Source organism: Cherax quadricarinatus, chromosome 17 (assembly GCF_038502225.1).
Source record: "Cherax quadricarinatus isolate ZL_2023a chromosome 17, ASM3850222v1, whole genome shotgun sequence".
Lineage (NCBI taxonomy): Eukaryota > Metazoa > Arthropoda > Malacostraca > Decapoda > Parastacidae > Cherax > Cherax quadricarinatus.
This window is the reverse complement of record NC_091308.1, coordinates 19,561,639-19,588,736: the sequence shown is the minus strand read 5'-3', so window position 1 is coordinate 19,588,736 and position 27,098 is coordinate 19,561,639. Positions and strand designations below refer to the sequence as shown.

The 27,098-nt window shown below is 43.5% G+C and overlaps 1 protein-coding gene and 1 long non-coding RNA gene across 2 annotated transcripts in view; both read left to right on the top strand.

Annotated features, from left to right (window-relative positions):
• Positions 1-24,124, top strand: part of LOC128705375 (uncharacterized) — a 45,044-nt gene extending 20,920 nt beyond the window's left edge. Inside the window, exon 5 of the mRNA XM_070085832.1 lies at positions 22,775-24,124. Coding sequence (XP_069941933.1) covers positions 22,775-23,917 — 1,143 coding nt within the window. The 3' untranslated portion in view covers positions 23,918-24,124. The remainder of the gene's footprint in view (positions 1-22,774) is intronic.
• On the top strand, positions 8,409-15,477 carry LOC128686456 (uncharacterized). The gene is made up of 3 exons (XR_011392096.1): positions 8,409-8,515; positions 14,635-14,777; positions 14,862-15,477. It is a non-coding gene; the product is annotated as an uncharacterized lncRNA (long non-coding RNA).
• Positions 24,125-27,098: the final 2,974 nt, after the last annotated feature.

The following is a 27,098-nucleotide window of genomic DNA, read 5'->3' as shown; positions in this document are numbered from 1 at the left end:
AAAAAATCAAAATCAAATCAAATCAAATCAAATCAAATCAAATCAAAATCAAAATCAAAATCAAAATCAAAATCAAAATCAAAATCAAATCCTAAATCAAAAATCAAATCCTAAGCCTCACACTTATACTAAATAAATATTAACAAATATTACTAAATATTAATACAGCCTCTTCCACCGGCTGAGCACATTATATAAAGTAAGAGACTAAACCATACTGTCCCATTACAAACTTTTAACGAGGCATTACAAATTTATGGAAGTCATTATCGTTCCATCTAGCAGCAACTGGATGAGCACATTATATAATGCTAAAATAAAGACAGTACACTCGCTAAAATCCCACAACACTAAACACGAACATAATTTAATAACCTCTCATCGCGATACAATTATCGCACATGATTTATGCCCAATAAAGGCTACGTAATTACTTGATATCATACATGTATGCCACTCATCTACACCTTCATATACCCACATACACCTACACTCACACCCCTCCCCAGGAGGCGACCCCGCTGTGTCCCCCTGAAAACCCCCTTCCCGTATGTAATCCCCACCCCCCCCCCCCTTACTCACTCAGCCCAAGTCGTAGATTGATGAGAAAACCTAACGTTAACATTCTATACCCTTCCGAAAAATCCTTCTCCCACCTCCTCCCATACAGTTCTCTATTACGACACATCGTACGATAAACCGTTACCGCTAGTACCCGCCTCCGCACCTCACAATTCCCCCTCCCCCTCATCACCCACGATATATATATATAATCCACTATTATATAATCCAAAGCTCGTATAACACTCTCATCGAACCCTCCCACATCTAGGCTTAGTGCACGCAGAACCGACACCCCTCTGCCCCCCACCCCCTGTACTACCCTACTTAACCAATACCTAACACCCTCCAGTTCCCCACAAAAGTATACTGCATGAAACGCCGTCTCATCCTCCCCACAGATTCCACACCTTCCGCCCACAATTACCCCTCTGGTTCTTAAAACCTCCCCCGACGGTAGTATGCCATGCAAAAAACGATACATTACCTCCCTTACCCTAGGCTTTAACTTCAACCTGCTAAACCTATACCAAATACTCGTCCATGCGTACATGGGGAACAATCCCTCAACTGGTACAACAATCCTGTCTGCAAGCAGCTTACACAAAACCCCTACTCGAATTTTCCTGGGTTCTCTAACCAACATCAAAGCCCTCAAAATAGTTTCACATTCCCTCAACTCCACACCACCATACAACTTACCCAACCTATCATGTACTTTTCCCAGCTGCCCTCCACTCACACCTTCGCGCAAAACCTCCCATTTAAGAAACACACATTTAATCCTCCTCCTCAGATCCATCAACCCCAACCCACCCTGGCGCACAGGTAACATTACAACCTCTCTCCTCAGCCAATCGCACCTTGAACCCCACAAAAAGTTAAACACTCGTCTCAGAATTCCCACAATCGCCGTCCCTGTTAATGGGAACACGGCTGCTACGTGCCAAACCTTACTATACAATAATACGTTTATAACAATCACTCGTTGCACGAGAGTCAGATGATGAGGTCGCAATGCACCCAGACGCCCCTGAATCCTTTCCATTAATCTATTCGAGTTTTCCTCCCGAGCAGCTTCCAAATCACCCTTATAGGTGATACCACAAATTTTTAAAGACACCGTTTGTTTTCTCACAACGTTACATCTCCCCCCCCCTCCACCCAATCACCCAACCCCATGATCATTGACTTCTCTCTATTTACCTGCATCCCTGTTGCATTTCCGAACTGTTGCACAACAGCATCCAAAACACCCAACGTCATCCCCTCCCGAACCAGGACTGTTGTATCGTCTACGTATCCTATTATTCCCGGCCACACTTTCCCTACCCCACCCCCCCCACCTCCACTCGTGTCACATACACAACGTTCAACCATTCTATAGAAGGGGTCCTGAATGCACGCAAACAACATTTGTGACATGGGACACCCCTGCCTAAGTCCCCTACCCATTACAATCCCCTCCCCCAAGCATCCATTAATCTGTACCCTCATCTTGGCACCATTGTACAACGTGGTTACCCAATTAACTATTTCATCCCCATAACCCTGCCTCCTAAGTATAGCTCCCAATGCTCCTCGTTCCACCCTGTCATAGGCCCCCTGCCAGTCTAAAGCCAACAACGCCGCCCTCCCTCCCCCCCCTTTTGACTCCACAAAACTTCTCAGTATTCCATGACCCTCAATCATCGACCTTCCAGGCAAACCATACTGCGTTTTCGAAACCACTCTCCCTACCACACATTTGAACCTATTACCCAAGACTTTAGCGAACAACTTATAATCAGCACATAACAGGGATATGGCACGGTACTCCTTGAGGGTGTGCTGCCCCTTACCCTTCGGGACCAACACTACAACTGCTGTTGCTTGCTTGTCCCCCATCACACCCTTCTCCTTCATCTGATTAAATAACTTACCCATGAAACCCCTTATCACCTCCCAATGTTGGAGATAAAATTCAGCCGGGAGACCGTCTATTCCCGGTGCTTTGCCTTTCCTCATTCCCCTTAAAGCCAACTCTATTTCCTCCTCTGTTATTACCCCCCCTAAAGCCTTTCTATCACTATTCCCTAAATTACACGTCACATACTCACACACCTTCTCTAAATCCACATTTCCCACCTTCCCACTTGTCCAATACCCTTCATACCATTTATCCGCATACACACACATTCCTTTTGTAGTTAGTATCTCCTGACCCATTCTATAACCCCCCGCCATCTCGTGTACCTCTAACCTCGGAATAGCTGTAACCTGCTGTCTTTGTTTTTGACGTCGCAACACACACGCCGATGGTTTGTCACCCCAAAGCACCTCCTCTACCCCTGCCTGCACCCTTACCGCTTGAAACCTCTCATTTTGTAACTCCCTCAGTCTCCCCTTGACCTCGACAATTTCATCCATAGGATAGTTGCCCCCCACAGCCCCCTTCTCATAACAGCCCCTTAACCTGTCCTCCAGATAATTTGAAAGCCCATATTTAAAATCATTTATACGTTTGCCCACCCCCACATAATATTTCCTAATCCTTTCCTTGGCAACACAATCCCACCATTGTACGACATCCTCCACTCCCTGTGCCTCCTCACTAAGCTCCTTCCATAGGACAGAAAATCCCTCTAACCCCTCCTCATCACTCAATGCACTTATATTTAATTTCCAGTAACTCCTGTATATTTCTGCAAGCGCCTCCCACCCAACCTCCACCAACACTGCTCTATGATCTGACCATGCAACTTCAACAGTTTTGAAAGCTCTCACTACAACCCCGTGAGAAAGATACACTCTATCTAACCTCGCTGCATACCCTCTCCTAACAAATGTATGCTCTGGCTCCCGCGCCCCCCCCCCCCTCGAATGCGTCTCTTAACCTAATATCCCTCAATAAATCTCGTAGGGCCACCGACACATAACCTGCCCCTTTTGGTTCCACATCAGCCCTCCTAATGACGCAGTTCCAATCACCTCCTACTATTGCCACCTCCGGTAATGCACGGAAAAAAAACACAAGGTCCTCGCACACAAACTCCTGCTTCACCTGTACATTATTCTCTGCAGGCGCATATACACTAATAAAAGCCACACGTTTTCCCATCCACAAACCATCTACGCGCAACACCCTTCCCCCTCCCCCCTCTCACTTCTCTGCAAAACAAACGGGCTCGCCTCCCTAATTAAGATACCCACCCCCCCTTTTAAACGGGCAGATGGCAGGGTTACCACCTGAAACCCCTCCATCTCCAACACCCTACCCTCCTTAAAATTGTGCTCCTGTAGGAACACAACATCCACTCTAAATTTATTCAGAAACTCTCGAAACCATTCTCTCTTTACACTATTACACAAACCATTAACGTTTACTGTCATACACCGGAGGCCTATTAGAGTTTCCACCCCTGCCTCCTCTCTTCACTCTTCCGATGGCCACCAGAACGTGTGGGACCACTTGTCACCTGCACACTTCCCTCTCTCCCCCCCCCTTCTTTCGGTGCCTCCTGTCATGGCCACCACTACCTTCACCTTCTGCCCATATTTGCTTCCCAGTCCTCTGCGCCGGCGTTAGGACATCATCTGAATCCGATGCAGCGGCTCTCTTTCTTGTGACAGGCGCATCCTCCATGGCTTGGTCTGGGGATGCCTCACAATGTACCTCTACCTCCACTGTACACAGTGACAAAGATCTCGGTGACACCTCAGTCACGCTGTCACTCCCTTCGTCCGAATAGTTCTGTTGTTGATGCCCCACAGCCTTCACCTCATCTTCTACTACCCTGCCAGGAGCAGCCACCTCCTCAGGCGGTGACAAGGACTTCAAAACCTCGGCTAATTCCTCCTCAATTTCCAACACTTCCTCCTGTACTTTTTGCTCAACTCGATCCACTGGAAGTGTGTCTGGACCAGGTAACTGGTCAAGGGCCTCACCCTCTCCCCCAGCCTTATACGCCTCATCCACTATCTCGCTCCATAGACGACCACGCCCTCCTTCACGTCGTTGATCAACACCTGCTTCCCCTGGTGTAGAAGCGGATGTCTCCGCCTCTGGGCCAGGAGCTCATTGCCGCTTCCCACACTCCGCCGCTATGTGATCATATTCCCCACATAGTCGGCAGGTACGCCTTTGCCCCGCGTATGACACCATGACCTGTGTCCTGAATTCCTTTAGGTACACGTAAGACGGTATGGGGTGTCGCAATGACATTTTTAGGTTAAAAGTGCCCTCCGGCATACCTGTGTAGGCACCCGACACCCACTTACCATGCTGGGCCAAATGAACAGTTCCGTATTCCTCAAATACGTTTCTGATATCTGCCTCATCCGCCTCAAAGGGGACATTACGCAATTTAATCCATGTATAATGTCTGAATACATCGATCATCCTCACACGCACAGCTGGTGTTGCATCAAGACTTACGTCCTGAAAACGGTTGACCAACGACTCGTAAACCGTTGCTGAGAGCAGTTTCACAAAAAATCTACGTGCTCCGTTCAATGCTACGCCATACAACTCTCCATCCTGAATGCCATACGTGTCTCTGATTATTTTAGGTAGTAATACCTGGGCTGAGGCTGGCGTTATTGCCCCACTGAGAAGTTCAACACCGACAGTGTTAATCCTGCGTCTGTAACTGCACGCCATGTTGACTAATAGTAGTTCTCCTGGTCTGACGACAGAGGCGCGACCAGCACCACCTCACACTAATGCTGTCAGGGAACTGAAGAGCGTTTGCGCAGGAGGTCTGCACGGCCCAATCAATGAAATATAAATCCATATGTATTCCTGTTAACCCTTTGGGCCTAGTTCCTAGGCCTTTTGTGTATCCATATGCTCTCGCGCTACCGTCCACAGGATGGATATGGGGTGCACAATAAACTAGCCACTTCGGTGGCAAAATCTAAAAATCTAATCTCCAGTCTGAAATAATGTTCCAGACTATGGTGCATAACTCTTCTCCAGGCTAAGGGACTGACTACCTTAAAACTACGCGTTCAATGGTGATGGACGGATTACATCGTCTTTACATCCACTGCTCTGCTGTCTCTGTACGCGACTGAAGAAGCCTACTGTATAGGCGAAACTTTTTGGAATAAAGTTACCTGACTCACGAAATCTTAATGACACGATTGTAAACAAACCATACCACGGGCCCAGTGGCTAACGCAACGGTCTGGAGTTTTGAGACTGATCGCAAGTTCAAACCCCACCCGTGGTATGGTTTAATAAAGTTACCTAACTGTCGCACATGTGTTTTATTTATCACTTCAAGTTATGCTGAGTCTTCATAAAAAGGACAACAGAAAACCATCCTCGGGGTCTACTGAAGAAATGCAGCCCTTTCCTATTTCAAAAATAAAATAAAATGCTTGAAGGCAGTAACTGTGAGTTTACTTTTCACATCACAGTAATCCATCAACCATATACTTACATCCAAGATAGCTACTAACCAAACAACCTGACTGCAGATTCCCAAAGCTATCGTTAGGCAACCTAATCGGTTGAAAAATTCGACACAAGTGCAGTATAATGCGATTCTTTATTGACTTGGTTTCCCCACACAGTGTGCTTTATCAAGTCACAAACAGATCTACCTGTGCAGCGAGAACATGTATATGGAGCATAATGACGTGAAGGGTCAGGTGGAGAATACTGAGAATAAGTTGGATTTAAGAAGGACCTGCTTGCAATGGGCAAGTAGGTTTGTTGCAATGAAGGATATGGATGAAGAAGTTTTTCCGTCGTATCCGATGCATGACCCTTGTTTTTTTTAGCTCTATCTTTGATAACAATAATAATAATTCCATCGTATCGGTATTTTCTTACCATTCATCTCCAACTCAAGAAAATGATTTTTAAAATTCATATCAAATATCCACAACAAAACACGTGATTTGTTGATGAGTAAGTAAGTAAGTAAGTTTATTCAGGTATACACAAATACAGTTACATAGAATTATCATACATAGCAACATATGTGTAGAGAACCTAGGATAACCCAAAAAAGTCAGACAGAGTGACTTATTTCCATTGGGGTCCTATATATATACAACTCTCACTGTATGACAATATAACAATATATGTGGAAAATATTTTAATTTTCCGAAGCTGTAGTGCCTAATAGGTGTTTAATGTGTTGATTTGGGTCAAAAATGTATTTGAAAATGGAATAGAACCAACAGGGTTCCCCCTGCGCCTGCACGGATGTGCGGGGAGACAGGTCGAGACAGGGCATCGAGGAGCGGGAGTTTTCTGAATTGAGTGAAGAGGCTGGGAAAGCATGGGAACAGGAAATTGGTGTTCACAGCGGCCTAAGGATTAATATAGGCCTCACTTCATAATAGGAAGTGTCGTAACTGTTCCTGATGAAGAGTGAGGGAATGTGATTTACGGGACCACCATAATAAAGTGGTAAAATTAGTGAATAATGGTGGGACCGGCGGTGACTGGTGCGCTGCCATGGAGTGTGTCCAGGGGAAAATACACGTGATTTAATCCTCACTCATCGGTCTCAGATCTTAATTGAGTGACCTCTAATGTGTATAATAATTATGAGACATTAAATCATCTTGTGAATTGTAATGTAATCAGTGATAATAACACTAAGTTAAGAGAATGCGTGAAGTGAAATAAGTCGCCCTGCTCCGAGTGAACACGTTAGCCCTCGTGGTTCCCGTCCCGAGGATAGCGAAGTTTTTATGGAGTCACGACTTTTAAACAGGGACAAACCAACGAATACCTCGTCCTGCTGGAATAAGAACCGTGTCGGTGTAGCAGGACATCGAAATGAGATGGTGAATGGAGGAAATAAGGAGTATCAATCACCCACAGTTAAGTAACCCTTCTAGTTATAGCAGACTGATACTGGCCAGTTAGGTATGTTGTAATTGGATAGGTTATGGGTGATCCAGCTACATCAAGGGATCACCAGAGGATATCTGGTAAGTGGTGGGATTATGTACAAGTGTTTTTCCTTGATGGATATATCCATGTGTAACCTACCCCCCCCCTTCATTCAGTTAAACTAATATAATCTATACAGTCCACAATTAATTAGTAGCGCCGTACTTGTGGGTGCTATCCAATTTATACTGGTCTCGGATAGATATGGATACGATTGTGAGGGTCGAAGGGACCACCAGCAGGGACCAGGGGTGGTTAAGTTTTCTCAAATGTCTACACGGGGTGACTACGGTAAACAATATGGCTGTTGTCTCCCAATGAGATTACTTGTATGCATGTAATGTTGAGGTCCATACAAGTAACACCCTAGAAAATTTTCCATAATGTATTAATGTATTAATATATTGTATTGATCTTGCTCAAAGTATGATCATTTTACATTAGGATGCATATAATTTTATAAAGTAGTTTTATTAAGACTTTCCAATACAATTATAAAGTAGTTCAGCTTCCTACATACATTTTCATCGTCTCTTATGTGAAAATATATCAAGTTTGACGTAGAGTAAATTTAAGTCTCGTGTGGAATGTATATAAAATTATACATTATGTAGTTTGAACCTAGAATACCCAAGAATGTGGTAGTAACCAAGTAACTAGTTGTAGATCGCCTTACCTCCAAATTTGAAAAAAAAAAACTAGAAAGAATAAAAGAGCACTAAACCGTTTATTGAAAGAAACTTTTACAATGTTGTTGTCAGCCAGTAAATTTCGATATGTGGCATTTTGATAAAATATTTATAGATGATGATTAGATAAACAAATTTCATGTTAGGCGCCCAGCCTCATTCTTCCGTCTACTGTCACCATCGATTTTGCAAGGAAAACTGTTCTAAATGTAAGAGCGGCGCAAACATGACATAACATTGAATAAATATTTACTGTTACAAGGAAAACGTAGTTTGAATGACGTCGATCATTTATTAGTAACTATCAGCGTCTTCAACCCAGCAGCAATCAGTATGTGAGTGGAGGTTCATATCTCTGGTCCAGGTGAGTGCTTCCTACACCTTATTTTAAAAAATTTGTGAACTAAACGCATATGAACTCCTTCAAAAATTGTTTTCCTAGACGGGCGAGTGTGCAAAGATTAATGTTTTATAGTCTGTATATCATATATATCCTGGACTATGCGAAAATTTAGTAACTAGAAGACTGAAGGTCACCAAGTGCCCATGTATTGCTGACGCTCGTGACTTGACAGAAAACGGATGTTGATCTGAGGGACAAACTCGCCCACCCTCAATTTTTCTAATTTTTTTTATTTTATTTAAAACTTCAGGTACAAAATATATATGGGTACATAAATTAATATGTAGCAAGATACAGGTGGTGAGCAATAATCAACTGTAACTACACAAGCTACTGAAATACGCACATACATAATGACATCAGAACTGACTGCACTCAGATCGAACACTGCTTCTACGTACTGTGCTTCACATGAACAGATGGTGTTATAAAAAAAAAGATGGATACCTACTCAGTAATGCTTACACTCCCATCCCCCCCGTGAAAACATTCCACTTTCACATTAGTATACACAGTGACAAATCTCTTGTACTTAAACATTTATAAGAACACAAATCCAGCCAGTACACGGCTGACACTATAAATACAAGCAATGTCAATCCTTCATATACACTATGGTATAAATCATAACGACAAAACAGTCATTGATGCTAAATAACGTCTCATAATATATATCATCCTAATAACACGCTATATACATAAACCTACCAAAAAAAAAAATGCACATTGTTCCTGCCGGAGATAATTTGTACATCACATCCTACAGAGAAAGGACAACATTTGGCATCTAAATTAATTGTGACTATGCGTTTCGCATGACCTGCTAGTGCAGAGATTACAATGGCATGTCAACCGACATAAGTGAATATGCACAAAATTCAAGAAGAATGCCTCATAAACCCACTTCCGGAACACATGACATACAAGCTGCCCTGAAAACGGGTCCATATAAATAAAAAAAAAATCCTATTTGCTGAAGCATACAATATTACATAACCCTCTTGGCATTTTCCAAGCTCAAATTTTACCATAGATATTCTCAATAAAATCACTTGTTGAGCGCCACTTCTGTCTACAGTCTAAATCACAACATAGATATGCAACCCCTCACCCTACGCACGCCACTCAATAATTCCTCCAAATACACTCACACACTCTTCTCCACCACCCTGACGAGACTGGCTCAAGGCAGAAACCTAGATGCCCACATACCCTTAACTGCGCACAGACTCAGGATGCGGTGTGAAACACCAGAACTCCTTACAAGCAAATATGATAAGCATATCACACATAAACACCTCGAGGAAGCTATACAACACTCACACAACTTAAACCCCAATCACACAAAGTACCCACTGGGTCATGTCTGACCTGTCAGGCTTCCCTGCTGTAGGACAGTCCCACAGACCCAGACCAAAAAGCCCCCCCCCCAAAAAAAAACCCTTCTAACTAGCAATCCCACACAGACAGTCAGACCACTGCGACACACTCCTCATGCATGCAATTGCACCCCCCGGGGGAGACCAGCCCGTTCTTACCCCTGACAGTCTATAACACCCATAAATCCCTCAACTTAAAATCTCTATAACCCTCTGGAAAATCCCTATCCCACCTCCTCCCATATATTTCCCTGTTGTGACACTTCATCTGATAAAAAGTTGCAACTAGGGCCATCCTATGTTCCCCCGCCCCTTTATCTCTCATGACCCACAATACAAAGACGAAATCAACTTCTAAGTAAGACACCGCCCTTTGAACCTTCACCTCTACCCCACCTACATCTAAGCTTAGCACTTTTAATACCGATAACCCTCCCCTACATACCGAATCACTTTCCCCATCCATTCCCTCACAACCCCTAGACGTTTGCAAAAGTAGACTACATGAAAAGCCAACTCATCTACCCCACAATCTTGACACATCCCACCCTCCCTGATCTGTCTATTATGTAAAACTACCCCGACGGCAAGATCCCGTGGAGGAACCTATACATTACCTCCCTCACACATGGCTAGATATGCAACCCTTTGAACCGTCCCCAGATGTCTTCCTAAGCATACATCGGGTACACCCCTTCCACAGCCACTGCCTCCCTAGGTCATAGCTTCCTCTCTATGGACCCTACCACTTGTTCTTCGGATCTCTCTTGAGTATTAAGACATGCAACATCTCACAATCTTGCAAATCCCGTCCTCTCCACCATCTCCGAATATCTTCTTGCACAACCCCCAACCCTCCACCCCCCTCCCCATACACCCTCAGGAACCCGTGCTTCACATAGACACTCTTCAACCTTCGCTCTTCAACTTTGCCCCATTCCCCTCACCCTCCCACCCATTCCATGCCCCTAATCTCATGAGCTTTGATTTATCCACAATCACTGCCATACCTGTTGCCACCCCAAAAACATCCACGACCTCCCCAGACCCTCCAATCCCTCCCTCCCACTCACTAGGACTGTCGTGTCATCAATATAACCTATGATACGAGGTCTCCCACCACTCAGATTGTCCCTCACCCCCTCCTGTGCTCACCGTTCCACTGCCCTGTAAAAAGGTTCTGTGAACATGCAAATAGCATTTGTGATAGAGGGCAGCCCTGTCTCAATCCCCTGCCCATGTGCACACGCAACATCACCCTCCCATTAATCTGCACACACATGCCAGCTCCCTGATATAAAGTATGCGCCCATCTCACTATTTCCTCCTCAAACCTCTGCCACCTCGTGATTCTCCACAATACATTCCTCTCGACGCTATCATATGCCACCCTCCAATCCAGCACTAATACCCCTCCCCCCTCATGCATACTCTCAATGAACCTTCTAATGACCCCATGCCCCTCATACATTGATCTCCCCGGTACCCCATACTGTCTCCTTACTATAACCTTACCAACGACCCTCTTAAAACGGATTCCCAATATTTTCGCAAAGAGTTTGTAGTCGCATACATGAGTGATATCATTTGATAATCCCTCACCATGTACTGCCTATCACCATTTGGTACCAAAACTACAATCGCCGTCGCTTGCCACTCCCCCAATTCATCTCGCTCTTTCATGACATTAAACAATTTCACCAAAAATTCCTTCAGTACACCCCAATGCTGTCTATAAAAGTTGCTATGCAGCCCATCTATCCCCGGCGCCTTACCCCGACTCATGCCCATTAATGCTGTCCACACCTCCTCTATGATATTCCCCTGTAACTTTCCCCTGTCGTCCCTGTCAAGTACACACTGTACCCAATCTCCCGTCTCCCTTAACGCCCCCTCACTCACTCCTGCACTTCTCATATATGCACTATGCCAAACATCTACATAACCCCCCCATCCCCTCCATTGTAACCAGCTCTTGCCCCTCCCTATACCCCTCCATTTCCTCGTGGACCCGCAATCCTACCATTTCCATAGCAAAGTGCCGATGTGCCTGCCCTCGCAGGACACACACCGATGGCCTATCATCCCATATCGCCTTCTCTATCCCCCCTAAAACCCTTACCGCATCGAACCATTCATTTTGCAAATTCCCCGAGTCTATCCTTCAATCCCTCGAAGTCCACCACTGGGGCTCCCATCTCCCTCCCCCTCTCTCATAACACTCCCTTAACTGCCCCTCAAGATACCTAATAACCCCATAAGCCAACTGGTTCTCATGCCTCCCCTGGCGTACATAGAATTCCTGAATCCCCATCTTCGCTGTTGTATCCCACCAACTCAATACATCCCCATCCACGCTCGCCCCTTCCCACAAATGTGCAAATAAGACCCTACCCTCGACATCTTTAAGTAACCAAACATTCAATTTCCAATAGCTCTTATACCTGTTCGGCAATCCCTCTCATCCCAATTCCACCAAAACACCTCTGTGATCTGAAAAGACCACATCCAAGACACTTATTCTCTGTACCACTGCTTTTCTCATCATGTATAGTCTGTCCAGCCTTGCCGCATACCCCTGCCTCACAAAGGTGTGCTCCACCTCCCACGCTGCACTCCCCACATCTGCTAACCCCACCCCAGTTAACAGCTCCCTCAAAATGCCAGAACAATATCCTGCCCCCCTAGGTTTCACATCCCTATGACGGATCACACAATTCAAGTCTCCTCCCACCACAGCTACCGCCAGAAGCGCCCTCAGGTGATATACCAACACATCATGTACAAACTCATTCTTAACCCAACTGTCTCCCTTTGCCGGGCCATAAACACACACAAAGGTGACCTTCTCCCTCCCCCACATCCCATCTACTTGTATAACCCTCCCCTCCCCACCCTCCTCACAGTGATGTACAGTAAACGGGCTAGCCTCCTTCATCAAAATAGCCACACCTCCTTTCAATCTCAGAGAGTGTACCGCATATGCAGGGTACCCCTCAATCACCAACATACAACCCGGCTTGTGATTGTGCTCTTGTACAAACACAACATCTACACTATACCTCATTATAAACTCGCGAAACCATGCACACCTCCTTTCGTTTTGCAATCCATTAATATTTATAGTGAGAATCTTGAAGCTGTCAGAAGAGGTTTGCCTTTACACAAAGCTACAACCCTTTCCCCCTTCCTCCTAATACTCCCTTAGTCCTCATACACCCCTCTGGGACCACCTTTCAGAGGTCCCTTGCCCCTGGATCCTCCAGGTCCACACTCCTCTACATTTACCCAAACCTTTTTACCCGAATGCTGTGCCGACGTGAGCACATCTTCCACATCCGAGAGCACAGCTGCTCTCTTCCGTGACCCTCTAGACTTCTTCCCAACATCTTCCTGGAAGCCATCCACGTGCACTTCTGCCACCACAGTACAGCTCTGCAAAGCAGCATCAATGAGAGCCTCGGACAGGCCCCCCCCATGCCTCCTGGAAACACAGCAGACTCCAGGGCACCCACAAGCCTCTCAACAGAGACCTCACCTGGAGTTCCTAACAGGTCGTGGAGCACTGTGTCAATGGTGGCCTCCACGTTCCTGTCTTCACCAAGTGGCACCTCACCTATGTTTCCCGGTGCCTGTCCGGAAGAGCTTGGCTCCCCTGGAAGCATTACATACTTTCCCTCCATTAGTTCCACCTCATCCACCTCCACACTCCAAGCCTTACACAAAGTAAGCTTCCCTGATCTTGCCTCCTCCATCTTCTCCTGTTCCTCCGGTGCCTCCTTACGTAGATCATTCACCTGCAAACCCTGCCGTTGAACACACTGCACAGCAATGTGGTCATAGGCTCTGCACAAGCGACAAGTACGTCGTTGCCCCACATAGGTCACCATCACTTGTGTCCTGAAGTCGTCAAGTTGCATGTAGGAAGGAATGGGATGCCGTAATGTCATTTTCAAAGAGGAACTTTCCCTCAGGCATCCCAGCATATGATCCTTCCTTCCACTTACCCAATGCCGCCATGTGAACTGTCCCATATTTTTCAAACACGGCATGCAGGTCCGCCTCATCAGCCTCAAAAGGCACGTTCCGTATCTTCACCCACGTGTAGTAGCGGGACACATCATGGAGCCTCACCGTCACAGCAGGATTCACTGGCATACAAATATCCTGAAATCTGGCGACCTTGTCTTCATATACACTAGTGTTGCGAAACTTCCTGAAGATTCGGTATGCACCATTCAACGCTACACCATACAGTTCTTCATTTGCTATACCGTATGTGTCCCTGATGATGGCAGGCAGTAAAAGCTGAGCTGAATGGGCATACACAGCCCCATGTATCACTTCAATGCCGACAGTGTTTACCCGTCATCTACCCTGCTGCACCATTTTGCGAAATTCAAGGCATCTCCAGCTGACAGCAGGGGGCAGGCTCAGCGCACATCCGCTCGTCCCGAGGGTTGAGCGACGAACAATGAATTTTTCAAATTATTGTGTTGGCGGGAAAGGAAAATCTAGGAGAGCATAACTAGCTTTTATTCTCATAATGTAACTGTGACTGTGAAGAATAAAAGTCATAATACCGTTGCTAAAGCATTTCTTGACTAATAGACAATGTCGTCTTAAAAAAACAAATTGTACAGATTGTGGGTTAGCTGTTAATACTTAGAAATTAATCTTAGAAATATATCTTCCCCTCAGAGAACAGCGTGAGGCGAGCAGCGTGTGCAGCAGCGAATGTGAAGTGAGCAGCGTGTGCAGCAGCGAATGTGAAGTGAGCAGCGTGTGCAGTAGTGTGAGGAGAACAGCGAGTGCAGCAGTCTGACATTTTTGGGTTATCTTAGGTAATCTACACATGCTGCTATGTATGGCAATTTATGTAACTATTTATTTGTACCTGTACCTGAATAAACTTGCTTACTTGCTAGTGTGAAGATGAGCAGCAGTGAGGTCAAGTGGCTGCGACCGGTCACCCTGACTGAGGAATTAACGGAATTAGGTCACCGGAACCGGATGTACCTAACCTGCTACACGTTACACCTGGCTTCATGCCAGCCTCTTCACCATGACCTGGTGTACTCAGCTCTTACTCACCTGTTCAGGTAGGGAACCTTGGTACCTCTATATGCATTTACTCTGTTTTTTATCGTGTACCAGCTCTTCCTGCTTCTCACCCCTCTGGAACTCTATGTATACAAGCATGTATATGTATATATGTGTATTACATATGTATGTATTGTATGTGTTTATGTATGCATTGCATGTGTTTATGTATGGTATGTCTATGTATGTATATGCATGTGTATAAGTGTGTATGTGCATTTGATTAGATATTCATGTCTATACGTGTAGTAATACTCATGTACGTGCATGTGTATCTATCATATAGAACAGAGTAACAGACCACTGTTGATGTTATGTGTCCTTTTTTTATATACCATATGCCTAGGCATGCTAGAGGCCTTCCTTGTAATTAATATTTTATAAAATGTAAACCATGCATCGTAAGCCTTGCAAAGAAATAAACATATATATATATTTTTTGTAAAGTGTAAAAATAATAAAACCTCTTTTAACTTGAGGGGGTTTTTTTTCCTCACCCAAAACTCTAAAAACCGGTGCTTATATCCTTCCGGGAACCCGTTTTCCCAACAAAACCATTGCTAAAAAGGTCCCTTTAAAACTAGAATTTCCAGCACACTTTTTTCCCCCCTTTTTTATTCCTGTCTTCCTTTTATACATTTTAACCCTTTCCCCCCCTAATTCTCTCTTTCTGAAGGGGTTTTCGGGGCCCAAAATTTATCCTCATGGGAAAGTTTCTGATACATGGGACCCTTTTGCATGCCCCTTTTGGTTTTTTCCAGAAATTTATACCCAAATTCAAAATTGCTTTTGCCCAAAAAACTGTGCAGCATAATCAAATGGGGCCCCAAACCCAAAGGATTTTGGGGTTAAAAGAAAAACCCTGGACCCCTTTATTTTTTTTTTCTTGATAAAAAAAAGGGGTTTCTAAAAAACTTTAAACTTAACTGTTTTTTGGGTTTTCCCAGATTCTGTTTTAACCCAGAACTCTAAATCTTTTTCGAAAATTAATGTTAAGATCACATTTTTGGTTTATATGTGGCATGTTTATTGTTTTCCCCCAACTTTTTGGGTTTTTGCATTTGTCTTTTTCATCTCCACTTCTCCGCCCTGCATCAGTCTATTAAAATCTTCCTGGGTGCTCGAATGCCCTCGTCAAAATGAATTCGAAGGGCCTTTTTGGTGTCATCGGGGTTTTTGGTTTGTATCCTTTACCTCATCAGGGTTTTTATGTAGATTGGGGCGGGGGCCCCAACAGGGCCTGTGGAACCCCCTCGTGACACCCCCACTCTGATTTCCCCCCCTTTATCAAACTCTCTCTGCCTTTTGTCCCCTTCCCTCTACCCGGGAAAAAAATTTCCCCTCCTTTCCATTGCTTTTTTTTTTCCTCAATAGTCTCTGATGTTAGGACCCTGTCAAAGCCTTCAAGTCCATATCCCAAAATCCTTTTTCCCTTTTCCATGATCTACCTCCTCAAATACCTTGGGGGAAAAATTTTAAAAAATTCGTAAGGCAAGGGAACCCCCTTTTTAAAACCATGCTGAGATTTGTTGATTAATTTTGGGGTTTTCAGGGGGGCTCGAACTGCCCCCAGCAATTTTATTTTCCTAAATTTTTCCCCCTATGGAGGTTGGGGTTATTGGTCTATAGTTTTAGAAGCTAAGGACCTGTCACCTTTTTAAAAAATTGGTATCCCATTTTCCATTTTCCATTTTCTGGCACCATGCCCGTTTGTAAATGATATGTTGAAAGATTAGAAAAGGTTTTGCTAAACTCCTCCTTTTTTTAAACCCTTGCTTTCAGTTTTCCCTCAGGGCCCGGGGATTTGTTAGGTTTTAAATTTTTCTATTTTTCCTAAGGACCATCCCGGGGACCCTAATGGGGCACAGTTTATTATCTCCCCGTTCCCCTAATTTATCATTACGGAAATTTGGGCGGGGGCCCGTCTCAGTGTTCAGTGGTCAGTCTCCCGGGGTCCCCAGACCCTGAGCTGTTTGAGGGTTAAAAATGGGCGGTTTTTTAAAACATCTTTCTTCTGCAATGTTTTTAAAAATGAGGGTTTGGGGAGTTGGAAAGGGGGGGAGGTCTTGCTTCTCCAGGAGGAGGGGGGTTTGGGGGGCTGAAAGGGCCCCCTCAATGGGCCTGGGAAAAGTGTGAGGTGGTTGGAGATGTGGGAATGAGGCTTCCACAGTGAGATTGCAGTCTGTCTCCACTGCAGGAGCTGTAGGTGAGAGGTAACGGCAGCTACCAGCAGTGTGAGGTGCAGCCCAGCACCTGCACACAAGTGGCGAGTTGTTCTGCAGTATTAGAGCGCATCAGAGGTAGAGAAAGTTAAGAGTGAAGATCTGGAAAGGTGAAATCCTTCTGTTTCTCAGGATGAATGTGCTTCAGTCAATAGCCCAGTGAAGGTAGGGAATTTTCTGCCCTGTGAAGGTAAGCGCATTCTTGTGGTTAAAGTGACTCTCAGGTAAGATATATTTTGACCGTGCTTTTTGTAGTGGAATAAGAAGATGAAGAATAGAGTGTGCTTCCTGGAGGCTAGTGTTGGGACAGTGACAGACTGGATAATATCATGTCAGGTAATGAGGAACAGCCAGTATCTGTCTCAGTCTTTAGTGAAATGATATTGAGGAAGGGTAGGAGAAGGCTATGCTAGATAAATTGAGTCAGCTAGATTTCATTAAGTCCTAAAGGTATCCCAATCATATGTAGCATCTTTGCCTAGAAGAAGTGAAATGAATGGTTGTCTGGGAGCAATTGGTTGTAGGTGCTAGCTGGGCAGATGCGAGAACACAATCCCATTCATTGACAACTGGACACTTTTATAGTGAAACATGAGTATGCAAGGGATGAGGTTCATCTCTCTGGGGCGAGGTGTCAACTACGAACTCGATTAGAGAAGGCCATTGGTGAATGCCTGATTTTAAACTGATGGAAGATGAGGTATGGATTGTATGTGGAAACAAGCAGGTTGCAACACTGAGGTTGGAAACAGTATAAATGTAAAGGCATTGTGGGATTATAAATAAAGACAATAGAACAGGTCCCAACCAGGCAAAGGGGACATGCTTTGAGGCAGCAGGGACTAGCTCCCTTGGAGTTTACTATGCTAATAGCAGAGTGTTAGGAAAACAGATAGATGAGCTAAATTAGAGTACAAGTGCAGAAACATAGATGTGTGCTATAACAGGAACCACAACTCAATCTGAAGATAGAGATGCCCTCTGAAATGTCACATACAAGGCTATAAATTATTCCACACTGTGCGGTCCCTTAGGAAAGGTGGTGGAAGTGTTTGATATGTCAGAGACAATTTCAAGTGTTGTGTTAGACAAGATAATGTGAAATTAGAAGCGTCTAATATGGATCTGTAGTTTACCAGCTATATAAAGGAATGAGAAAAACTAATTTTTGGAATTGTGATTTTACAGGGCCCCCAAATCTTGATGGGAGTGCAGTAAACTACATGGACGAAATTATTAGAGCATCTACATACGAAAATGTTGTGCTAATGGGAATTTCAACTACTGACAGATTCAGCTGGAGCAGCGAATTTGACAGGAATTTAGAGGTCGGGTGACTTTCTTGATACGATCCAGTTGTTTTTTAAAACAGTTGTGACAGAGAACCAACTGAAATATGCCTCAACGACTTTGGTTCTGCCAGTAGGGAAACACTAATTAATAATCTTGAGGTTAATGATGACTTGGGAGAGTGATCACAAATCACTCAGTTTGCTTATATCATGGAATTCCCCAATATTGGCAATCAAGTCTCCGTCCCTGACTTTCCTTGGCTGATTCTGGACTGAAAATTATGGGTGTTGAACTGGGTAATGACTAGGGTCAGGTAGGTGAGTGATGGTTGCCGATATGATGATTCTTTCAGGCATAGTTCTCCAGTCAAATTATGTTTCCAAATGAAATCTGGATCAAACAAAAATGATCCTAAATGGATGAACAATAGATTAAAATATCTGATTGGTCAGAGAAGGCATATAGGCAAATCCAAAAGAGGAGAGGGGCAATTAAGAAATCGATGTATTCAGTTAAAGAGAAATAAAGGGAATTAGAAAGCAAAGATTATGAGTTAAAGTTGCAAGAGAAGTCAGAGAGCCGCCCAAAGAGGATTCTTTCAGGTATGCAAGTAAGATCCAGGGACAGATAGGCCCTCAAAGTTCTGGTCAGCTCTAACACACTGACAGTGATAAGAAATGTAGAATTTTTGCTTACATACTTCCTCTCAGTAGTTTTTACACAGGAGGATACCAGCAGATATTCAGTAATGATAAATTATGTGAAACAGGACGATAATATTAGTGCACTATGGTCACAGTGACATGGTCCTTAGAGCCAATAGATAAATTAAACCTTCCCTTTCAAATCCCCAGGCCCACAGTAGACTGTATGCAGGGTTCTAAAGGAATGTAAAGAGGAGCTTAGCACACCTTTAGTAATCTTTGTATATCCTACAAACTGGCATGGTGCAGATAAGTGGAAAATGGCAAATATGATACCTATTTCCAAAACAATTGACAGGTCCTTAGCTTCGAACTATAGACCAATAAACTACTGCCTCCATAGTGGGAAAATTTATGAGATCAATAATTTGCCGAAGAGCAGTTCATGCCACCTTGGCATAAATTAATCTAGCAGATCTCATGGTTTTACAAGGCGTTCATACCTTCACAATTTATTAACTTTTTTTTCACTGAGGTATTTGAGGAGGTAGATCATGAAAATGAATACGTGTGTGTATATGGACTTCAGTAAGGCTTTTGACAGGGTCCCATCAGAGACTGTGAGGAAAATTAAAGCCCTTACAGATAATGCTAGGAGAATTTTTTCTATGGATGAGGCATGGTTGACAAATGGGCAACAGAGGTTTGCATAAATGCGTGAGGAGAAATCAGAGTGAGGAGCGTCTGACGGTGTTCTGAGGGGGTCGATGTTGAGCCCCCTGCTGTTTCTGTTCACATAAACGACATAGATGAAGGGCATAAGGCGACATCAGCAGGTTTGCCGATGACACCGAAAATAAACCGTCAATTCATTCTGACGAGGACATTTGAGCATAGGAAGATTTGAGATAGACTGATGCAGTGGTCGAATGGCAGATGCAGTTTAATATGAACAAGTACAAAGTTCTAAATGTTGGATGGAATAATAACCATACACATATAAACTAAATAATGTGAATCTTAATATTACAGTTGCGAAAAAGATTTAGGAGTTCTGGTTGCAGTAATCCCAAACCAAGACAACAGTGCATAAGTATTTCATAATAAGCTAATAGAATCCTTGGCTTCATATCGAAGCATAAATAATATGGGAGTCCTCAGGTTGTTCTTCAACTCTATCATGTAGATTTGGAGGCCTCTCATTTAGACCCATGCTGCACAGTTTTGGTCACCGTATTACAGAATGGATCAAATTCTCTGGAAGGCAGCACAGGAGGATTAATGAATGATCCATGTATCGAAACCTTCCTATGAAGGGAGATAGACTAAAGGCCCTGAAACTGCACTCTCTAGAAGGGACGTAGAGGTGGGGATATGAGGTTGGGGTTTATAAGTGGAGACAGGAATAAATAAAGGGGATGTAGAAATAATTGTTAGCAAAAATATCTATAGCCTAGACAGGACTCATATAGCAATGTTTAGGATTGGAAAAATTCAGATTCCAGGGAGGATGGAAAGTACTGGTTTGGTGACTGAATTTGGATGTGAGTGGAATGACTCCCAATTGCACAGTCTATAGAGGCCAGAACGTTGTGTAGCTTTTAAAAATAAGTTCAGGATAAATACATGGTGCGATGTGGGTGGGCTGGATTGGACCACCAGTAGCTTGTGCTAACAGGTCGGTTTCCTGTTCCTCCCTTGAAAGTGGCCGGCCACTGGGGTTTGGGGGCATTGGCTTGGCCAAAAGGGGCTTGGACCTGCCTCCCCATGGGCCCTGGCCTTCTCCGTGTTCCTTCGTTCTTATGTTTCCCATGTTCTTATATCCTGGGATCCTCTTTAAAAAAAGGGAGGAAGTATGTTTGAAATTCCCACACATTTCCCTTTTCCCGTCAGTAGGCCCCGGGGGAACTTTTTAGTGGGCCCATCTTTTCCCTGATCTTGCTTCTGTATACCCCCGAAAGGGAAACCTTTTTTTGGGGTTGGGCTTCGATTCTCTTACCTTTAACCTCCCTAATCTCTTTTTTCTTTTCTAATTCCCCTTTTTTTTTCTCTCTTTTAAAAAATATCGTTTTCAATTCCCCTCTTTTCTTTTAATTTTTCCCATTATGCCCCTTCTTTGCCCTCGATATTTTTTAAACTGTTTCCATTTGGATCACTTTTTTTTGATCCCCCTTTCCCCATTTGGGAAAATTTTGATGGAACCTGAAATTTTGCCTGGAAAACATCATATGTGATCCCCTCCCGACCTTATCGGGTCTTGGTTCCCGCCCACCCAATAATTTTTCCGGGCCAAAAATCCCAAAAAAGAAAGTCGGGACGGAAAACTTTTTGCCATTTTAAGGGGAAATTTCCCTGATGTTTAAAACCGGTGATTTTTTATCCCACTTTTTTTAAGCTCTTTAACCTCCCGATTTTGAATTTTTTTCCCTTCCAAAGAACCCAAATCAAAGGGTTTTGCCCCAGTTTCTCTGTCCAAAAAAGTTTTTTAAAAAAATCCCGGATCTTCGAAAGTCACCTGACTCTAAAATTTCCCCGTCAAACTCCGGGCAATCGTCTATGGGTTTAAATTCCCTTGCCAACATTTTCTGTGTGGAAAACCTTTCGGTCCATGAAAATTTCTGCCCCCCTTTTGGGGTTTTGGGCCCCGTAAATCACCCCAAAAGTTTTTTTCGCCCCCGGCTTTAACCCAAAAAGGGTTATGGCTGACCTTCTTTTAAAATTTTTTCTTTAAAAATTTTAAAATTTTCTCTGACTCATCGCTACTCCCCACCTTTCCCTTTTCCTTTGGTGGAAAAGGGGAATTATACCATGTGACATTCAAAGGGACTCTCTGGTTTTTTCGGGTGACCGGGTTTCTTTACAATAATTTCTATGTTTCCCCATTTTTTAATTTTGCTCATCTTTTCTTATTTCACACTCCTGCTATTAAGATAGTAAACTGGGGGAAGCCCCCTGCTCCCCCTCTGCTTTCCCTTTTTTTTGCTGACCTGATATTTCTTTTTTTTGGTTCATTAAAATTCCCTTTTATCTTTTTCTTTAACCCAAAGTTTTTTCCCTTTTTTCCCCACCCCCCCATATTATCTTCCATCGGGAAAATTAGGAAATTTCACCAAGGGCCCTTCTAAATCAGCTCTAAAGTGCTATCCCCCAACCCCAAAAGTGACTTTTAAATATCATGTTTGCCATAAAGTTGTTCATTTGTCAAGGGTGGGATTAAAGTTCACGTTTATCTGTCAACCAAAGAAATTTTACCCCAAATTGCCCTGAAAAACCTTTCCCTTTTCCACCCCCTTCTGAAATGCAATGCGACTGACCACTGACGACTGACGACTGACCACTGACGACTTGAGCCAAAGATTTCCCCCCCCCTGTGGCTTGTGTTGCACTGAGTATCTTTATATTCAAGTGTTGCACAAGTATCTTATTCATCACCTTGTCTATTTTCTGAACCATTTATCTACAGTACCACTACCTAAGTTAAAAAAAGATGAGTACAAGATGGGTGTCATTTTAAAATATGGTGGGTGCGATATCCCGTATGACAAGACAGTTGTCTTATGTATGTATAATTTTTAACAGATTGTGGAACAAAGAAAGACGGAGGAAGTGGAGGAAGAGCTGACTCGCTACATCTACAACACATCTGAGGGACCCATGTGGTGTGTGAGGCTCCTTGGCCTGCCACCTACACCATCCTCCACCGATCTGGATTCGATTTTCTCTCATAATTACGCTCTCATGTTTGGTATTCACCATTCGTTAGCTGACGGGTTCACTAATATCAATATCTGCAACCTGGTGCATACCATTCTAGACGATATGGTTGCCGGTCGCCCTGTGAACGACGAACAACAGGTGGGGAAGCTCGTTGGTGACGAGCAAACTCAGAAACTTTACGAAGAGCAAAGGCAAAAGTTGTTGGGAGATCCGGAACTCAAGGAAAGAGTCAGAAAGGAGTTTCAGGATGGTGCTGATACTCGTCCTCTTTTCCTGGATGCCTTTCCTGTTTCAGGACGAACCGATGTGAAAACCTGCTTTGTTAATATTCAATTCGACAAGAATCTAACGTATTCTTTTCGTCGAAAGTGCAAAGAAGAGGGAGTTACGCTTCACTCTGGACTTGTAGGTGTCATCAACGCCACCCTCATTAATCTGCTTGATGATCATTGTGAATTGCCACATGAAATAAATTTTCGGGCCGGGCATGACGTCAACTTGAGACGGTATTATGAAGGTGACACCACAGGTATTTACGGCAATCATGTCCCTACATTTGGCTTCAGAACCTCTTTCAAAACCTCTGAAAACCTGATGTCCAATTTTTGGCCTATAGTAAAGGAGTTTCACAAGAAATTACATTCTCATTTAAGTGAGGGCCGCCCCCTGCAAGTTGTGGCTCTTAAGTTGATGGAAAAATCAAAATCTGAAATTTTAGATGGATATTTTACAAGCCAGGGGATGCCTGACAGCTATTACACTGTATCAAATTTGGGTGACGTGACACCATTGTTCACTGGTGAGGGTGACTGTGTGAAGGTTGTGAAGCTCACACGACTCTCATCTATACGATGCATGAACAGTTTCATATGTTTTTTTGCCCACAGCCTCAATGGACGCTTGGACTTAACTATGGGGTTTTCAAACCGTTTCTTGGACCATAAGTTTGCCAAGGAGTTCATGGACATGATGAGCGTTAACATGACAACTTTGAGTCCAGCATGATTTTGATATATCAATGAGATGGGCGAACCACTCCGTAATTATGAAATGAGAGTGACTTTCTGTTTTATGAGGCCTAGTAAGTACTTTCAGATGAACATTAAACATAGTGAATTAATATTGCTATTGCTAGTATTCTCATCTAGTTATCTTGCACAGCTAGGCTACTGGGGCTTGTATATTGTTCATTTAAATAAATAATATAAATAATGTTTTTTAACATCCTCATGATTCCTCATAGATTCTATAAGATACTCACTCACTCTCTCTCTCTCTCTCTCTCTCTCTCTCTCTCTCTCTCTCTCTCTCTCTCTCTCTCTCTCTCTCTCTCTCTCTCTCTCTCTCTCATCTCTCTCTCTCTCTCTCAGTCCAACACAGAGCAGTGGAAAATGAGAAGTCTGCAGTAACCAGTCCCAGGCTGATGTTATCAGTCCCTCATTTCCAGGCTGAGAGACTGCCTCAAACTCTTCATGTTCTACGGTTCGTCTCAGTTGGACTGATGAAGCCACTGGCTTCTGAAACGTTTCCACGATAAATATACCCAAGCGTGGCAAAATTATTTTTATATTCAAAACTAAGCGCTAAACCACCAGAGTCATACAGAAAGTATGGAACAGATGTCTTAGTTGAGGAAGTCACATTCCTCGACATTATCATATATAATCAATAAATCTTTCAGTTTGAAAAATTTCAGAAAGCCTATATATAAAAACGATCTCATTAACTTTTCTCCATTTAGGACACCAACAAATCGAGGCATTGTAACATTTTTTTTCTGAGAGGCTTCCCCATCGGCATCCCAGAGTTCCTACATGAAGTATATACCTTCATTCTATAAACATTTTCAGAGCTCCACTTCTGCACATTCTTCATCGGAGACTGCCAGCAACGTGTCGTCCACATCTATAACTCTCCACACAACGACACCGGGTCCTTCCTAATTTCAAAATGATAAAAAAAAAAAAATTCTTTACATCACTCGCCCGAGGCACCGTCAGAGTTTGTTACCATTAAGGAGTTCACATAAACTAAAATTTAGCACTTGTGAAAATTTGTCTGGACTGCCTCCATGTGAGTTGTCTACCCTGGCAAGCTCTGTTGACACCGAGCCCTGAGGTCAGTACCTCAGCCTCACAAGTGGCTTATAGGACAGATTTCCATAAATGACTGATGTTGCAAGAAATCTCACCTGCATGCACATATAAAGGACTAACTTACTTGGCGTTGGAGAATATGTCCCAGTCTTCAACCTCCCTAAGCTTTAGTCCCTCTGGACTTCCCCTCAGAACCACATGCAACCGGGAGCCTTAATTCCTGCAATATTCAGTTGATATTAGTGACCTGCCTACACCTCAGAAATTCCTGTTTCCAAGGGGGTGTGTATCCCCTAGTATAACTATGCAGAAATGGACACTAGCTTCTAAGCCTGAAGGAGTGACGCTGGTACATACTGGTCATGAGCTGCCACCTGCACAAAGGCCCACAGCTCAACTCACTCACAATTTTCCCCAGAAACTGGCCAGAATCTTGCAGAAAAAAAAGAAGGTCTTGTCTTACTGTATGGGCCTGACCGAGGAGGACATCTACGGTATGTGGAGGTGCCGCCACCAGATTTCCCCAGGGCCTAGTATGTGAGGACACATGGGGGTGCCGCCTGCTGATCACGGCACTTGTTGCTCCGACGGTGTCTTGTCCTAGAAGAAAGGGCACTGCAGTCTCAAACCCGTGCCCCAGTATTCAAACTTGGGCTGCCAGTTCTCCCTGGCTAACATAACCTAGTGTTTGCCTACATTATCGGTCTATTACTACCTACGTTAAGGTCTTAGGTCTACATTATTATTATCTACAGTTGCCCCAATAGTTCTAATGTTATTGTACTAACAGTATAAACTACCTACTTCTTCCCTGAAGGGCCACTCACCAAGCCGTTCCATAAACGGCCTGATGGGATCTTTGTACAACGGATCTACCCTGTGGAACTTTTAGAACCGAATAAATTTCCATAGCACTCAGCAAAAAAAATTAAGTTTATTTGAGTACTTTTACAAACATTACAGATGTTGGATAAGCAGTGTTTGTACACTCCTCTCAATTGTGGTTGCCAAGGTTGAATCTAAGTTACTATCCCGACCTCTCCTCTGGCCGCTACTGGTTTCACTTCCTTTCCTGGCTGCGTGAGCCTTATCATACCCATTCTTAAAACTATGCATGGATTCTGCCTCTACCACTTCGTTAAAATAGTTATTATTATTATAATCAAGTAAGTAAATTTATTCAGGTATACACAAATACAGTTACATAGATTATCATACATAGCAGCATATGTGTAGAGAACCTGGGATAACCCCAAAAAAGTCAGACAGAGTGACTTATTTCCATTGGGGCCCTTTTATCTTATTATTATAATATAAAGGTTATAATATCTTATTATTATTCTATAATGAAGATAACATCTTATTATAATAAAAATGACTATCTACTACACGAGGGTCATTAAGACTATCTACTACACAAGGGTCATTAAGACTATCTACAATACGAGGGTCATTACTAGGAATAAGGTAAAATTACACGTGTGTTAGCTAAAAAATAAAAAATCATTCCCCTCCTTTTCTGTAGCTACATTCATCAGACACCTTTTGGCACTCTTCTTGAACTGGTTCATGCTATGACTGGCTTTGACATGTGCGGGCAATCTGTTCCATTCCTTTATTGCTGTACAATAAAAGTTGTTTGAAGCCTGGCCAATGAATGTGGGTACTACAAAGTTATACTCTCTCCCCCAAGTACTATGATTGTTTTGGTTCCCAACCTTGACAAAATTGGTAGCAAGACATTCTGGACACTGTGAGCAATTTTATAAACATGATTTAGCTTCAGTTGTTTTATTCTGTCTTCAACATTCAGCATATCCAACTGCTGTAATTCATTCTGGCCTACATGCTCTCTTGGTCCCAGGCCCAGGATGAATCTTACAATTTTGTTCTGGGTGATTTGCAGTCTATCTTTCATTTTTTTTTTGTCAAGACAGAGTACCATGAAGAACAAGCGTAATCCATATGACATTGTATAAGGGCTAGACATAGGGTCCTGCGAGCCTCAGTAGGTAGACACTGTGCTTGTCTATACAGGAACTTCAGTGTGGCATTCACTTTCTTTACTACACTGTTCCCTATCAATTCTC